This window comes from Papaver somniferum, chromosome 9, assembly GCF_003573695.1.
Source record: "Papaver somniferum cultivar HN1 chromosome 9, ASM357369v1, whole genome shotgun sequence".
NCBI classification, from domain to species: Eukaryota; Viridiplantae; Streptophyta; class Magnoliopsida; order Ranunculales; family Papaveraceae; genus Papaver; species Papaver somniferum.
In genome coordinates this window covers 165,240,957-165,257,883 of record NC_039366.1, presented here as the reverse complement: position 1 = coordinate 165,257,883, position 16,927 = coordinate 165,240,957, and the positions used below count along the sequence as shown (strand labels likewise).

Sequence of the window (16,927 nt, the reverse complement as noted above, 5' to 3'; positions counted from 1 at the left end):
TCATTTACTAGACTTACTCTCTACTTTCAACAGGGTGATGGAGAAGATGTTAGGGTGAGGCAGAATGGTACCAAATCTTTCTCGGTGTCAGCTTGTTACAAAGACTTAGAAGTTGATGGTTTGATTCACTTCCCTTATAAGTGTGTTTGGAATCCAAAAATTCCACAGAAAATAATTTTCTTTGTATAGAATTTATGTTACACTGTTGCTCCAATATAAGACACTTACAGGAATCAAATCATTATTAATGGTTGCTTACTTTGCAAAAAGGCTGCAAAGTCCGGCCATCATCTATTTCTTCATTGTGAAACTACAAGAGACATCTGGAATTATTTTCTGGAAGGTTATGAACTAAATTGGGTGTTTCAAGCTACTATGAGAGATACCAATTGGGGGGAATCAAGAAGAAAAAAAGGAGCCACCGGCAACAGAAGAATTTGGGACATTATCCCTTTTTCCATTTGGTTGGCGGTGTGGTTGGAAAGAAATGCTAGAATCTTCAAAGGAAAATACAAAGACATAGATAAGATCAAGGACATTGTCAAGATTCTGATCTATAACTGGTGCACATGGGCTAATATTTGAGGGCATTGATATCAACACAATTTTGAATAATTGGGGAGTTGTAACTAGTACATCTTAGCTAATTTTGATTTTGGTGATATTTTTTTTCCCTTTCCTTCGGCTCTACTATAGTTGAGTTGTTTATGTTTTTTTTTCCTTACTTCAGATTGTTACCCTGTTGTTGGTGATGGTCTGCTTTTTTAATATATTTTTTTGATACTAAGAGAAAATTTCATTAAGGGATTGATGAAAGAGTTACATCTGATTTATCCTCCATTAATCTTTCTATTAAGAAGGCTGGAGGATTAGAGTTCCAAGTGCTAGAGACTACATACTTTCTGGCATGTTTAGCCAACATATCTGCAAGCTTATTACACTCTCTAACGACGTGCCTACATTTCCAATCACTAAAACAACATAAATAAAATTTGATATCCTGAATAATAATGTGATTCTGCCAATACAAACTAGAGCAGTCACCGTTATTGCTGAAATAATATTCTGCGAGTCTATTTTTATTATGATATGCTGCAGTTGATGGGATACAACCCATTGGACACCTTCCAGAACAGCGTGACACTCCACTTCCTCGGCATTTAGATCACCATATCCATGGATGTATCTTGAAAATTCCATGAATATAACACAGAAAAATGTCCTCTACAAACTTGGAACATGTCTCGTAGCTAAATAAGGATTTTTGTTATAGGGAAAGCTAAAATGTTTAGGGGGAAAGATGACTTGTGGTCCAGGGGATCAGACTTATAGTTAACAGGGGTGAAATATAAACGGTTTGTTGTTGTTGTTGTTTTTATCTTTCCACCATGGTTATCACCACCGCTAGTGTCTAACAGACCAATATGGCTTTCACCATTAATTAGTTTTGGCTCTTCAAATCTGATATCTAATTCATTCTTTTTCTGCAGTTAACAAATCTCTTCATATCTTGTTATCAGTTAATGTAAACCATCATATTAAGTACTCTCAGCACAATCAAATGATTAAAGAATATTTGTTGATCTACATCATAGCGTATCTCCTTTGTATGAATATGTATCTGTATCTATTTCAAGTGGTGTTTCTAGTGATGGCTTGAGAAGTTACGGTGATTATGAACAACGTTTACGACAACCGGGAGAAATACCTAGAAACGATTTTTTGTTTTCACGGATTAGTTATGAAGGTCCATGGATTCTTTTCCGTACTCGGTTGAACTGTCATCAAAGTACCCTAGTAGCTATATATATTCGTGAAAGTTCTCACTCATCTTTAATCATATCAAAACTCTTAAAAAAATATCACAGAATATTTGGTGAGAATGGGAAAGCTAACGCGTAATTAGAGGGTTTTAAAGAATTTTTAGATCCACCCACATTGACCCAAAATCAATGTTGTTTGACTATAATCAACTTACCCCTAAACGTTTTAGCTTTCCCTATAACAAAAATCATGAAAACTTCTCATTTTTGTACTCCATCACTGATTTAACTTTCCTTGACACGAAAGTAAGACAATACTTAAACCAAAAAAGCAAAAAAGCTCAAACGGTTTATAATGGGAAAGATGATTAAAAATTGTACTGCTAAAGTACTAATATATTTTGTTCGAAAGAATATAAAGAGATAGCTCAGTATTATGAAGCAAAGAATAACCTATATCACTAAAACCGCAAAGAAAGACATATATCATCTTCTCTAGGAAGAGACTAAGAATTCAATAAAACAACTCATCAGACATTTAGAAAACCCTAATTATTCAATAAAGAATGTCTCTTTTCAAAGGAATTCTAATGTACAGTGAACAATTAGCTCCATGCACTCTTCATCAATAATGTGTTTTCATATCTATATAAACGGACTCGTAGCTTCCTTTCATTTTCATCTCAGCATCTGTCTCTCTTTATTCATCTTACAGATTGAGCATAAACGTTATACGAACATATCAACCAAACTTCATTTCAGCGCAAAATGGATAGAGGGCTCTCCATTCCATTTCGAGTTTACGAGGAATTTCAACCGTTGTCCTCTCTTAAACACGAAGACAGCTCTGATACCCTCTCCTTGACTCTTCCTGGTATGTCCTCTTCTCTTTCTAGTCTCCATTATGCATTAATCTATTCAATTTGCAAATTTTCAAAATTTAGTTTTGGTTTGAAATGAATGCATGCAGGTTACAGGAAGGAACAAATAAAGGTACAAATTGATAGTTTTGGAACATTGAAAATCACCGGAGAAAGACCTCTAGGAGTTAGTAACAAATGGAGTCAATTTCGAAAGGATTTTCGAACCCCTGCAAACTGTAAAACCGGTGAAATACGAGCAAAATTTGAGAATGAAGTCCTTAATATTATCATGCCAAAAACAACAACTGGTCAACCTCCTACACCTGCAGTAAATGTTACGTCTACTTCTCGTCCATCTGATCAAGTAGCACCTCCAACATCAGCTAATCCTACCCCGAAAACTACTACCACAACACCAACTCATGATCACAAACCGACTTCTACTGAATCACCGAAACTTCCACCACCACACCCACCACCACCAATGGTAGCTCCACCGAGCCAGAAGCTAGCTACTGAGGCAAGAGTTTCACCAAACAAACCGGTGGCTCCACCATGTCGGAAACCAGCTGATGAGGCAAATTTTTCGCCCATGAAACCAGTAGCTCCACCAAATCAGAAACCGGTCCCCGAGCCAATTTTACCGACACCAAAACCTCAAGTGCTGGCTCAGATGCCAGCTGGAACAAATGCAGAAGCTTTATTACCAAGAAAAAACCCAGCTCATGATTATGAAGACAGGAAGACAACGAAAACTGAGCATCATCATCATCACCATAATGCAGAGGAGAAGAAAAATTGGACTAGTAGTAGTAGTGCTAGTGGCAGCAGTAGTAGTAATAATACTAGTTCTGATGATGATTCTGATGATGAGCATAAGCATGGGCATGGGCATGAGCATGAGCATGCTGGGAAGGGCAAGAAAGAAGACGAGATAGAGAATTACGTTCACGGCGGCGACGGTGCTGTTGTTGGAAAACTAAAGAAGAAAAAGGATGAATTAATACAGAAGATGAGTGATTATCGCCGTCAAAGTGGTGGTGCTACTGGAGGAGGAATGAATATGACGTCAATGATGGAAAATTATAAACATAAATTCGAAGGATTTATGATGGAAATGAAGAAAAAGAAGAATCCATCTACCAATGATGGTGAGATTAGTAGATCAGATTTGGTGGTGAACATGGCAGTGGCAAGTCTTGTCGTGGTCGCACTCGGGGTTTATGTTACATGGAGTTTCAAGTCAATCCACTTGGAATAAACGAATTGACTTAAACAAAAGAAGTCAATGCTATATATAAATGTATACTATCAATAATTGTGCAAAATAAATAAATTTACTCTTCATTTGATGAGTAAATGAATTTGAAGTTGAACCAATGTAGTATATTCTTATGAAACATTGGAAATGAGAACAGAATTTAATGGAAAAACTCCTTGGTTATTGTAAATGTTGGAAATGAAGTTAGACCAACAAGAAAAAAGCGCTAAGAATTCAAACAGAGCAGCACTATATATATGTTGCCTAGCAGAACTTTTTTCAGTATGGAAATTTTCTTGGCATGAAAAAACTAGCTTCTTGTATCTTACAAAAGAAGAACAAATCGAGTAAAAATATGGATTTCACTAAGAGCACCTTTAGAGTTTACGAGATTGTTCAACCATCCGAAACGTTGGTACAGAAAGAAAAATATGACCAGATCAAGCTTCAACTTCCTGGTTTGTCTTCTCTCTTTTTTTCTAGTACTTTTTACTTGGTCCATAATCTGTATTATAAGTTAAAACCCGTAACTCAAATTCATAATTCATCTTTGATTTGAATTGGTTTTTTTTTTTTGTTGCTTAAATTGTGTGAACAGGGTTCAAGAAGGAAGATATAAGGATCAAGTTTAGCAATAACACTACCTTGGAAGTCAGTGGTGAAAGGCTCATGGGAAATAAGAAGTGGAGTAGTTTTAAAAAGGATTACTTGACTCCGGAAAATTGCCTCACTGATGAAATTCGAGCAAGTTTCGATGATGGGTTTCTTCGTATTACATTGCCAAAGAAAATTGTTACTAGTGATACTACTAGTGCTGAAATTGTTGATGATGATTCCCTGAAAGAAGAGGAGAAGAATTTTTTTACTTTTGAAGTGATTGCTGATAGTATCAGTGAAGTTGAAAAGAACAAAGAAAGTTCTACTAATTCCACCATCACTAATATGACTGACGATGCAAAGTCGATCACTGATGAAACAGAGAAAGATGCAGAACATTTTCAAAATCAAGGGAAGGATTATGTTGATGGCGTCAAAGAGATGAAGCAAGACGAGATTGAAGATGCAATGAGTCAGAATGATTTTGCTGAGGAATATGCTATTGCGAGTAAGATACTTGAAACAGATGATATGACTGAATATGCAGTAAGTCAATATGAGCTGGTTCTGAACATGTGTGCGGCTGGTTTTGTCATTCTGATGCTTGTGTCTTGTGCAACATGAAGCAAAATTCATATGCAGCTTAGTTGGATTATTATGGAAAAGTTGCAAATTTTTTGAGCGGGTTTAGTTTTTTTGGATTTACATTTTGATGTGTTGATGGTGAAATTATCTTATTTTTAATGGTGAAATTTGCCTTTTGAACTTCCTTTTACTGACGAAAGGAAATTTACGTAATAATCAATTGCAAGTTTGCCTTGGTTTTTTATACGGAAAATGGGTCATTTGTCCAAATATTTTTAAAACATGACTCAAATGGACGAGTAAAAATTATTATGGGTGAAATGGATACCAAAAAAAATAACAAGAATAAAACTGGATTCATCCTGATTTAAACTTAAAAAATAGCAAGGATGAAACTGGACGCATCCTGATGTAAATTAAAAATAAGAAAAAGTATTTGAAAATGGTTAGGATGAACTGTCCTTTTCTCCGAGGAATTGTTGATTTTGTTCTTTTTAACCAATTTTGTGTTTTTTATATGTTTTTAAAACAAAATTCAAAAATGAGCTACGAAAGTAAGTAATTAAACTGAACCAAAATTTTGCTTCAACACCAATGATGAATCTTGATACAAATGATGAAACGATAAGAAATTATAGCAAAATAATGCTAAAACAAATCTTGAGCTTGTGTTCATGCTAGGAACAAGAAAAAGGAAAAAAGCACACATCGCCAAATCAAATAAAATGGAGTAGATTAAACTTTAAGAACCATAACAATTGCGAGAATTGTTGCAGCGGAGATTTGAAACCAAGTGCTCGCAACTCCATGTCCGGAACTTACTGGGGATGGTGCTGCTGCTGGCCCTGATAGTTCTGGCAATACAGTGATGAAAAGTTTTTATCCTCCAACTTCACAATGCTGTCCAACACCACAAATGTACCATTTTCTTCCTGGTGTACTAAGGGTAATCACATCCATTCCAGTAGTTAAAGCTTCACTTACTGGTGGCTTGATGCATTCCTTGAAGCCGGTACCGTTAACTTTAAGCACGCTATGAGCTCCGGGAGGGTACATAAACACTGCAATTAATAGTTGACATATTAAATGAAATGAAACTCTAACTAAATGTTAACCGAACTCATGAAAAGTTGAATGCCGATTAAATGACCTGAGCAATGTTTATGAAAGTAGTATAGTATTCTAAATAAAATTAACTTTGATAGAATGGTTAATTACCGAGCTCATCTCCAACGTGAAACTCTTTGTTGCTGGCCCAAGCTTGATAATCAAACTTGATTGTCCACCGGCTATCGTCTCCTATGATATATTTGGTTGCAGAAGTGGTAGCGGGAAAATATACCACAAGTACTATGAGCGCAAGGCCTATGAAATATTGCTTGGAAGAAGCCATTTGAGCAATTATCTCAAGAACAGTGGCTAAGGCGGCATATTAGCGGCAGCATTAAGGAGTTACCAATGGCAGTACAAGAAATTAGAAATATTTTTTAGAAAAAGGCCGACTCAAGAATCTTACATCCGTTTGACACACTGCCGGGTTTTCTTAGTCGGCAAAGATTTAGTTTAAAGGCCGGCAAACCCATAGGGAAAAATCAGTCTTGTGGTGCCAACACGCATGGGAGACTTCAAAGTTCACTTTAGCTGATACAACAAAGAGAAAAAGACAAAAGTGAGGTGGGTACATTCCACTTGCAAGTTTTTAAACTTGATCTTTTGAACCTACAACTGCAGCTCTCAATTGAGGAAGATATGCATCACATTCCACTTCGACTCATCATCCAAAGTTGTATGATGGTAGCTGGCAGCTGTTTCCGGCTCATAACTTAACAATATAGCATTGAATCTCGACAAACTAAGAGGACTTCCTTCTTCTTTGTGACCAATTACACAAGAAAAAAGGAAAGCCTTTTCCGTAGCCGAGTCAATGTCTTCCTTTGTAACTATATCAAGCTTTTCTGAATGTAAAGAATTGATGTGTCCATAAAAAGATTCAAGTGTTGAATTATCGAAGTACTGTTTTGTATAACATATGCTACTCTAAATGTTAGTATTACTATATTCTTTAGCAAAAGATCATGATCTGTTTTCTTTTTAACCAAGCTCACAGCAATCGACCATAGGAAAGACATGATGTTGACTCTTGACTATCTAAGTAGTTACTTGTTGGCTCGGAATATCCAAGCTCACAGCAACCCATTGGTCATCGCTAATGGGCATCACCGTAACACCCTCCGGAAACACCATGTCTGGCTTTCGTGGGTACACCCTAACTCTGTTGCACAGTAATGAACTCCTCATCTCAGTGGGGAACATTGTGCTCATATTTGATGCAGCTGTGGATAGATCAGCAAACTGGGAAACCATGGTGCACAATGATGGCTCATTATCATCTGCAGAGGAAAGTGATGATTGCTCAATATCATCAGGTGAAAGTGACGATGACGCATAATCACCGGTTGAGGAAAGAGATGAAGGTAATGGATCACGCAGACGTGCATATATCTCGTCAGATTCCTTGCTCCTCATAGTTGAAGTAATACCTGGCTTGAAGGAAGAAGCAACTGAGGGATGATTACGGAATTGTCCCTCATCTACGACTGGCTTGGACAAATTAGCATCCTCACAGCTACCTGTCTTGCATACCATGAAGATAGTGTATAAGCAATCTAACACAGTGTCAAATAGTACTCTTGTAAATATATCTACGGCTAATTTGACAAAAGATCATCTTCAGAGGGATATAATACTAATCAGATGTAAAAGCCTACTGCAATGTGTTCACTGTATACGCGTAGAGTGGTTGAATGACTGAATGTTTCGCCCAAATCAGCCTTAAACTCGGCTCCAAGTTAGGCCACAGCATAAATCATTTAAAACAATGCAAAACTATTCAATACAGTGCTTCGAGTTCTGGTGATAAATAATCACATAAAGGCACGTGGGCCACGCATGTTAACTACTGTCCAGTTACCTATCATATGTAGTGTGTAGCAACAACAATTCATCAACTAAAGGTTGAATCACACAGAATATTCTGATATCAGCCTTACTTGATTTAGCACACCCATGCAGACACTCATAAATTAGCATAAACCAAAACTGGAGCTTGGTGTAGAAAGAGGTTACCTTTCTGTGCTATTTTATGCTCCTCGGATGATGTAGAAAGAGGACCTTCTGATTTGACATTCAGTTGCAACTCCAGATTCAAGGACGGGATTGAGTTAGAAGAATTGCACCGAAAAGCATCCTTCGCTTGAGAGCTCGTACTTCCATTCAATTTATCTGCCAAGAGAAAGCATCTTATCTATTTAACTTGCCAACCAAAAAGTAAGTCATATGAAATCAATAGGAGATAAGGACTAGGCTCTGCTACATTTAAAATAAACATGGAAAGCCCCTGTCCTTCTAACAATTGAGGCGTGCATTAAAACTAAAATGAGAAAATTTAACACTCAGGTGGATGCCATTATAGCAATTCAATTTTGAAGACACAGGGATACAGCTTTTCTGTTTAGGCAGGACTAAAGCAAGTAAAATAGGGTTATCCACGAGAACCCACACAAAAAAAGAAAAGAAAATGCATCACACGAACTTTGGCAACAAGACATTGAAAATCAATGGTTTCTGGTGGGGCAACAACATTTAGAAAGCAAAACTTCAGGACTCAGAAAAGTGAAATGAGGGAGATAATGGGAAAACGAAATTACTCACACTCCTTAAGATGAGAATACGCAACTTTTGCCGCATTCATCTCTGCCTGTTTCTTGGTCCTGGCTGCTATACCTTCAAAAACATCAGTACCTACTTCCACGGTCGACTGGAATGTTGGTAGATGAGGTGAGCCACAAGATTTTGTCTTATAAGTTGGCAAGGGAAGACCTTCTTTCCGAAGGAATTCCTGTAAAAAGTTCTTGTAGAAACCTGACTCTTCCTGATACATTGGATAACAAATATCAAAGCCCATGATCATGAGGATTTACGAAGAACCATATAAGCAGCAAGTTCAATTGCAATAGTGGAATCAGATTCCTTGCCTCTAGAATACTGTTACCGTCACGCATCAACGATGTCAAAGCAACTCTTGAAGCGGCATGTTCTGCTTCCTTTAGTGTGCGAAAAAACTCAGGGCTCTCAAAGGTTTGTCCATCAACTGTAACAATAGCTTTAAAGTGTGTGTTATGAGGAGGACCCTCACGTACACAAGAATAAATGGGCAAACTGAGGTTTCTCTTCTGAGCGTAAATTTGCAGCTGGCTCTTGTGCAAATATTGCAAGTCTGTTGGGAAACCAGAAAACCCGTTATAAGATAGGACATACAAACATTCACTAAATAGTCAGACACCAGGAACGAAAACTAATACAAACAAAACAGAGAAAGAAAGAAAAAAGTGGTGAGTCCTAGAGAATGAGAGAAACTGGTGGCCTAGATTTAAAAATGAGAGATCCCCCTATTCTGATACACCTTTTATTTGTTGATTTGAAGTTAATAATTTCAAGGCGAAATCCCTTATTATTAGAAGCATGAAGTATCTAAATTTTAAGCAAGACAGGGTGTAGAGCCATGAATCTTTTTCCATATGAGTTAAGCAATGAAACATTATCAATATTTATTTCACAATTTTACAGGAATCCAAGAAATATCTCAACAAAGTATAAAGCCGTTACCAACCGGTCAAGTAAGTTGGGGGAACAAGAAACCTTAAGTACAGCAGAAAAGACCTGCATGTGCACGACCAGGTCAAACAGTTTTGAACTTGGTGGTGCTAGAAGAATGAGGATAGCCGAATGAATGAAGCTAACCTCACACCAGCTTCTTATAGCCCACGAGATCTTAATTCTTAAACACCAAACTATATATTCATAAATGAATCTCTTGCTACAAGATTTGTTTGGGAAAATGGCAACTAGCCTATGGAATATGGTATCTGTTAAAAGTAAGGATATTTACCCTTTAAAAGCCCCTAAAAGGAACAACCAAAAGACTCTATTATCTTTGAGATGCATGGGGGTGAAACATTACACACAACCAGGACATCACATAAACAGTATCAAGCTACCAGTACTTAAACACAGAGGTTAAAATCTTATATCGTCTATAGTAATTAGCATTGACACCCATAATTGGTTGACTATCCACAAGGTTGACTAAGTAGCAATCCAGAACATTTACGATCAAACAAGGTGCAAGAACCAAGCAAATAAATGTAAACAAAACAATGTCTACACTAAATCTTCCTACCATCTTTGATAGCGGAGACTTCTCCACCTTTAACAGAATTGCTTTTTAGTTCATGATTAGGTTGTGACTGTGCCCTTGAAGAACCTGAAAAAACAATCAGAAGCAAAAGATCAAAAAAAAATCTTATACATCACATGCATACATCTGAACTTAAAAATTCCTCACTAATTTTCATACCTACAACACATCCATCTTTCACAGACTTCCTTTGTTCTTGATTTTGTTGTGGCAATACTACTTCCCTAGAAGCATTAGATTTGACCCCATTGCTTGTAGTTGAAGAAGCTGCAAAACATTCCAAAAATGGTTATTTCCCCCCAAGAATCATCGACATGCTCAACATAATCCGATGTCAAATTTGAGACACATTCTGCAACATAATCGGCGGAAATGTAGAAAAAACCTAAAATTAAATTTCGTTTTAAAATAATCAACCAAGAATTTTGTACTACTAATAATTTTCACCTCTTTTAAAACAAACTTAATTTTCAAAAAAAGAAAAAAAAATAGTTTTAGAAATGTATTAAAGAAATTTGAGTTTTTAGGGTTTAAGAAAGGTACCAGGTGAGGAAGACAACGGAGAAGTAGGAGAATCTCTGAGTATGATTTTAGGGCGATAAAGAGGATCGGAAGAAGCAAAATGATGATAAGCAAGTTTAGCAGCTTCATTTTGAGCTTCTTTGGAAGATTTACAAAAATCAGGTGTATCAAAAGATACGCCATTGATTAATACAGAAGCTTTGAATCTAGGATTGTGATCAGGTCCATCTCTTGTGGATGTATAGTTAGGTAAACCCCATAATTTGTGATGACAAAGTTCTTGAAGCCTTGACTTATACATTGTTTTCTCTCCTCTGTGAATCTCTCTTTGTATTTCTCTCTAGTGTTCAATTCTTTAACTCAAGAGAAACTAATAAATTTTGAGTGCGGAGAGAAAAAGAGAAGAAGGGAGTGAGAATTTCCGTTTTTGTAGTGAGAGAGAAAGAATATGTGCATGTAAGTAATGTGGAGGAATACTGGAAGAGTCTGGTTAAAGTTAAAAAGAAAGTTACAAAATTTATGTGACATGACCTATGTAGTCGATTTCGGTCATTTCGGCCGAAATTTCGGCGAAATTTCGGATTTCGGTCCAAGAAGACACGATTTTGTTAATTTTGATCGGACGAAATCTTTGCGAAAATTTTGGCCGGAAACGCGTTTTTCGGTCGGAATTGATTTGTCTTGGCCGGATTTTTTTTTTCTTTTTAAATTGAGTGGACTAATCTCACGTACAAAAATTAAAAAGATTAATTCACTCACTAGTATTATTGCTTGTTGTTGTGTTTGAATTTCTTGAGCTAAAATTATTATTTGGTGTTGATGATGAGGAAGGTGAACAACCAGATTTACTAATACTATGTTTCTTTTAAGTGATTATCGATACGAGGATATAAAATATGAAACCGAAATTTTACCGAGATTCTAAAACGGAATTTCCCCGAGACAAAGTTGTACCAGTATCTCGGTGTCGACCGAGACAATCCGAAATCCGAAATTGACTACCTTGGACATGACAACCGTATGTGTGTAGATAAATGTGGAGTTGATTTAAGATTTTACAGACTAGGTAGATGAATACATTGAGATATGTGCAACTCATTGGATTGTTTGGTGGTCTTTGGTGTATGTAGTATGTACCATGACCATGGCAACCTATTTGGTGTAACAATAAATTGTGTCAAGACCCTAGTTAATAAGCCTGGTTAATTTGGGGCCTTATGGTGATTACTTGGGGCATATGAGTAAAAAACAAAAAGGGTCATTAAGAAGTAATCTCTAAAAAATCTTTATCCAATTATTTTAGTTAATGGCTAATCTATCCTTGATTACTTAGCGTTAATTTAGTTGATTAGTAGTAAAAAATCGTATTAGATGTGAAATTAATTTGTGTTAATGAGTCATCAAAACATGAAAAAAATTAAAATTTTGAATTTTTTTTAAGAACCAACCAAGAATCGCTTATGTTGACATTAGTATCAACCGATTGTAATCTCAAAAACATACATAAATTTTTTGAAATTTTCTTTTACCCAGAATCGGTTTATACAGACATGAAAATCAACCGATTATCCAGAATCGGTTTATATGGACATGAACATAAACCCATTCTGGTAATTTTTTTCTTTTTGATCAGGAAATTATGTGTTGTTAAACATCAAATACAACTAACATTTATTATACTCCATACATATACTCGAGTTAAGGTATGATTTCATACTCATTTTCAAATTGTTTGAGAAGTCATACTCGTTTTCAATTCGACTATAAAATTATACTCATTTTCAAATTGGGTGCAAAATTATACGCATTTTGAATTCAGGTATAACACTATTTTCACTTGTACTCGAACTAAAACCGAGTATGATTTTATACTCATTTTGTGATCGAGTATTAACTAGAAGAAAAAAATTGGTTAACCAGAATCGGTTTATGTGGTCTTTCACGTAATCTGATTCCAGCAACAAAAACATACAGAAGACTTGATATTTCACATAATCGGTATATATGTGAGGCACATAAAGACCGATTCTTGATTTCTCTACAAATCCAAACTTGGACTCAGAATCGGTTTATGTGTGCATTAGCATAAACCGATTGTGGTTGATGTTCATCATATCAACCCATAATCGGTTTATGTATGTGTACACCAAAAACCGATTCCTGGTAACATCAACTACAATCGGTTTATTCTAGTGCACACATAAACCGATTTTGGGTTGATTTTTCTGAAAATTAGATGAAGAAATTTCAGAGATTCATGATTAAATCATTGTTGAGTTTCTCTAAAGAAACGGATTAAAGGGAGTTAACTGAATCTCTCGAATTTGTTTGTCGTCGAAGTTTTTTTTCAAAAACCAAAAAAATAGAGAATTGAATTGTTGTTTGTGATTAGGTTTTAGTTTTTTATTTTGATGAATTTGGCTTTAATTTTTGATTGAAGATTGTTAATAGAAATGATTTAGATTTTAGAATTTGTTTTAGGAATTATTAAGAATGTATAAGGGTAATCTACTATTTTAATACACTTTAGACACCCCTTATCATTCTTTATTGGGTGGATGAAGAAATCCATAGGCCCCAAATAATCACCATAGGCCCAAAATTAGCCAGGTTAATAAGTTCGCGGATGGTTTGTGAATTACACGCGAACTATCCAAGCACGCGCATTTTAGATGCATTTTTACAACCCGGATCATATTCACAATTTGTTAGCGTTCCCGAATCTTCTGCGAACTATATGTTCACAAATTATTTGTCGCATTAATTCGGCCATTACCTCAATCCTATTTTATGTTGATTCCGGCATATTCATCGTATCTTCTTATACATATATGTTTGTTGGTGATTATGTTCCATAACATTTATATACACCAATTTTTTATTTTTTTTAGCATGCGAAAAGCCGAAAACAAAAAAGATTACAAACGAAACAGCGTCAGCAACAAGAACGCCGGAGATACATGAAGGAGGTTGGGAAGATGTCCATAACTCATGGATATTATACTTGATAGCAAATTTAGTGAGTGTATGAGCAGAATCATTAGCTTTTCGCGGCACAAAGTTATATTCTACTTGCAAAAGAATGGAGGTAGCAGTGTCGAGCTCATTTATAATGTTGATAACCCTCCACAGAAACCTGGATAACTCTCCATTGAGAATTTGAATCATAGTAAGAGAGTCACTTTCAATCACAATTTTTGTCGAAACCCATAGCAAGGACAAATCTATTGGCTTCAGCAATGAGTGGGCTACAATAATTGTTGATAGAAGTTTATGCGCTGATGAAGGCCCTCAGATATTCCCTGGAAAGAGCTGCATTAGAAGATCTCCCATTCTTTATAGCTGCATCAATGTTGATCTTAACCGTGCCCTTTGGTGGTGGGGACCATCTAATCATTTCAATAGTTGTAGTAGGAGTCTGTTGTTGGGGATGGTATTGAATCATGGAATCCCCGTTGTCATTACAATAAAGATAACCAATAAATACCTTGTTGTAGTACGACATCAATATGAACTTGTTTTTTTTTCAAATACTAAAGTGTTTCTAGCTTTCCAGATTGCCCAAAATAATTTTGACCCCAAACAAAAGTGATAACCATCATCTTTAACTAACAACCAATTAGATACTAGAGTTTTTAGAGTTACCTCATTGTTGTCGAGCCTGAGTCCTAAATGAGAGGCAAACATGATTGCTTGTAAAATAGGACGGTGCAGGAATAGATGGTCTGCCGTCTCCTCTACCATATTGCATAAATGACATTCGGTTGGGACTCCTTCTACGAATCTACCCACTTTGTGCATAACACCAACGTCATTGTGTAAAAGTCTCCACATGAAGTTCTGGACTTTTGGAGCAAGCTTCTTAACTTCCCAAAATCTTTTCCAAGGGAAAGTGGTGTCATTGAGGCGAGATGGTTCTTATGCAATAGAGTTGAGATGGGTCCGAAATGACTTTCTAGTAAAGTCTCCTTGTGTGGTAAATTTCCAGATCAACTTATCTTTTGAATCTCTATTAACATAGATCTTGAGAATTTGTTCTGCATTAAACCGATCAAATAGTTCATATATAAGCTCATCATTCCAGTTTCCAGTTATTATAATCAAATATTTTACCAATTAAGGAAAGTTTCCTGAATTCATTGGGTAGGCAGGTGTAAATCTAGGGATAGATGGAATCCAAGGATCAATCCAGATTATAATGTCGTTGCCATCACCCACAAGCCAAAGACACCCCTCTGCGGCTTCTTTGCAGTACAAAAAGAAACGTCCCTGAGATACTTTGCTTTCAACAGCAAAACTCAAAGAGAAGAAGAGACGTGTAGAAATCTCCATGTCATCTTAGCTATTAAAGACTCAAATGATTACACCATTTAAATCATGCCTTTTCATACAATATACGATAAAAATTATAAATAATAGCACTCGAACTAAAAAAAAATTATAGTAAAATATATGCTGAATTTTACATGATGAATTGAGATATGTTAAACACAACACGAATATACGCATTTCTGTATTTTTCTTGAATCACGCGTAATTGACCGCATATTTGACCGAACTAACATTTCGTCCGGCCGATTAATGAGCGCACTTTTCCCGATCTTTTACCACTCACCGAGTTTTTAAGTAGGGTCCAGACTCTAATGGATTTTTTTTAGGAGAAAGGTTAAACTTTGAATTTAACCAAGAGAACAATCAAGGTGAAATAATAATTACAATGAATAATCACCTTTCATTGAGTAATCAAATCTCTAAACAGTGTTGCCTAAATCGACTTCCAGTTGAACCCCAAAGAAAAATGAAGGCCTTGATCTCATTTATTGGCACTGGTTCAGGACCAGGTGCTTTATTTGCCATTGTCGTCGTATTTTTGATGATAAACCCTCTTCTCAGCAGATTGTCTGAGTCTCTTCTGCTTAGACTGGATGAGCCTCTTCTACTTAGGCTGGCCGAGTCTCTTCTGCTTACATCGGCTCAGACTCTTCTGTTTAACTTAAGCCAGATTATCGTTTTAGGCTCAAGCAACATCATGGACCTTATATTATTCTGTTTTTAATTATCTAGGGCATTAATTAGTTTCTCCAGGAAGATAAGATGTGCCTCAATTGGATAAAGTTATCCGCAACCACAAAGCAGATCTGCAACATTTTTCTTGTCACATACTTGTAGGTGCTTTACCAAAAAAAATCTAACTTTATCATGTAGGAGATAGAACACACGGATCCGATGCAAAAAGAATGAGGCTAATCGGATAAAGAACGAGGATGTGGCGTTACTTACGTCTGCGCTATTCTCAAGAGGTTAAGCATGGTTATAAGGCTCATCATGGTCATGACGTTCAACATGGTAAAGAGGCTCAGCATGGTCTTTAGATGAGTCAGGTAACCGGTCTGAGATCTCGTAAGATCATGTTGAGTGTATCGGAGCCTAACCCGGTTCTTGGCCAATGTTTCGATATTTAATAGCGTATTTTCAAGACATGGGTACCACTAAGACGTTTTCACCATTGGAGTCAAGGTTAAGGTAATCCCGAACATCAAACTAGCGGGTTGGCTAAGGCTAAGTGCTCTTCTGATGCGAGATAAACACTGATAGGGTTTCACCGCCTTGGATGTGTCTATGATAGACGTGGAAACACCCTGCAGCTAAGGTGGCGCCTCCTTGGCTTTTTTTTCATATACCATAGTATTTTGTAAGTCGAAGAAGAACCATTCCTTTGATGTAAAGTCCAGATCTAGGTTTCTGGCAGCGTTTTTGTTACGGTTGGTGGTTGATAAATCAACTTCCTTCATGATGACAACCACGATTGTAACCTATAACTACGAATGAATGATCAATTGTCCCACCGTGATCGCCAAAATGTTTATTTCGAAAAATATACGAGGTTCAGTCATGTAATATGCCTTGTTCGACTGTGAGAAACGGAGGTTGATGACGAACATTACTTTCCTAAACCAAGATGATGGTCGTTCAAAGACTGCTTCATTTGCAGGTGGGAGGTAGGGTTGGTCTAGGTAGGGAATCCGAAAGATATGAGATTAGATTTATTCAGTTGCAGACGAAGATACTCTAAAAGACA

General features: G+C 36.4%; 3 protein-coding genes across 5 annotated transcripts; 2 read left to right on the top strand and 1 right to left on the bottom strand.

Moving 5' to 3' along the window:
- Positions 1-2,336: 2,336 nt before the first annotated feature.
- LOC113313611 (inactive protein RESTRICTED TEV MOVEMENT 2-like) lies at positions 2,337-4,077 on the top strand. The gene is made up of 2 exons (XM_026562403.1): positions 2,337-2,637; positions 2,734-4,077. Exons 1-2 carry the CDS (start codon positions 2,532-2,534, stop codon positions 3,885-3,887), a joined length of 1,260 nt encoding a protein of 419 aa, XP_026418188.1. The 5' UTR covers positions 2,337-2,531; the 3' UTR covers positions 3,888-4,077.
- An 87-nt stretch (positions 4,078-4,164) lies between these two features.
- On the top strand, positions 4,165-5,143 carry LOC113313612 (inactive protein RESTRICTED TEV MOVEMENT 2-like). Its single transcript, XM_026562405.1, has 2 exons — positions 4,165-4,345; positions 4,486-5,143. Exons 1-2 carry the CDS (start codon positions 4,189-4,191, stop codon positions 5,106-5,108), a joined length of 780 nt encoding a protein of 259 aa, XP_026418190.1. The 5' UTR covers positions 4,165-4,188; the 3' UTR covers positions 5,109-5,143.
- Positions 5,144-7,044: 1,901 nt separating this feature from the next.
- LOC113307927 (double-stranded RNA-binding protein 1-like) lies at positions 7,045-11,309 on the bottom strand. 3 transcript variants are annotated; one of them, XM_026556396.1, is made up of 8 exons: positions 10,870-11,309; positions 10,486-10,593; positions 10,309-10,392; positions 9,104-9,345; positions 8,781-9,000; positions 8,196-8,351; positions 7,610-7,699; positions 7,045-7,459 (listed from the first exon to the last, which is right to left on the bottom strand). In XM_026556396.1, exons 1-8 carry the CDS (start codon positions 11,147-11,149, stop codon positions 7,218-7,220), a joined length of 1,422 nt encoding a protein of 473 aa, XP_026412181.1. In that variant the 5' UTR covers positions 11,150-11,309; the 3' UTR covers positions 7,045-7,217. The 3 variants fall into 3 exon arrangements, with proteins under 3 accessions (XP_026412181.1, XP_026412180.1, XP_026412182.1); XM_026556395.1 differs by having other exon boundaries at positions 7,045-7,699; XM_026556397.1 differs by lacking the exons at positions 10,309-10,392; positions 10,486-10,593; positions 10,870-11,309 and adding an exon at positions 9,532-9,633 and having other exon boundaries at positions 7,045-7,699.
- Positions 11,310-16,927: the final 5,618 nt, after the last annotated feature.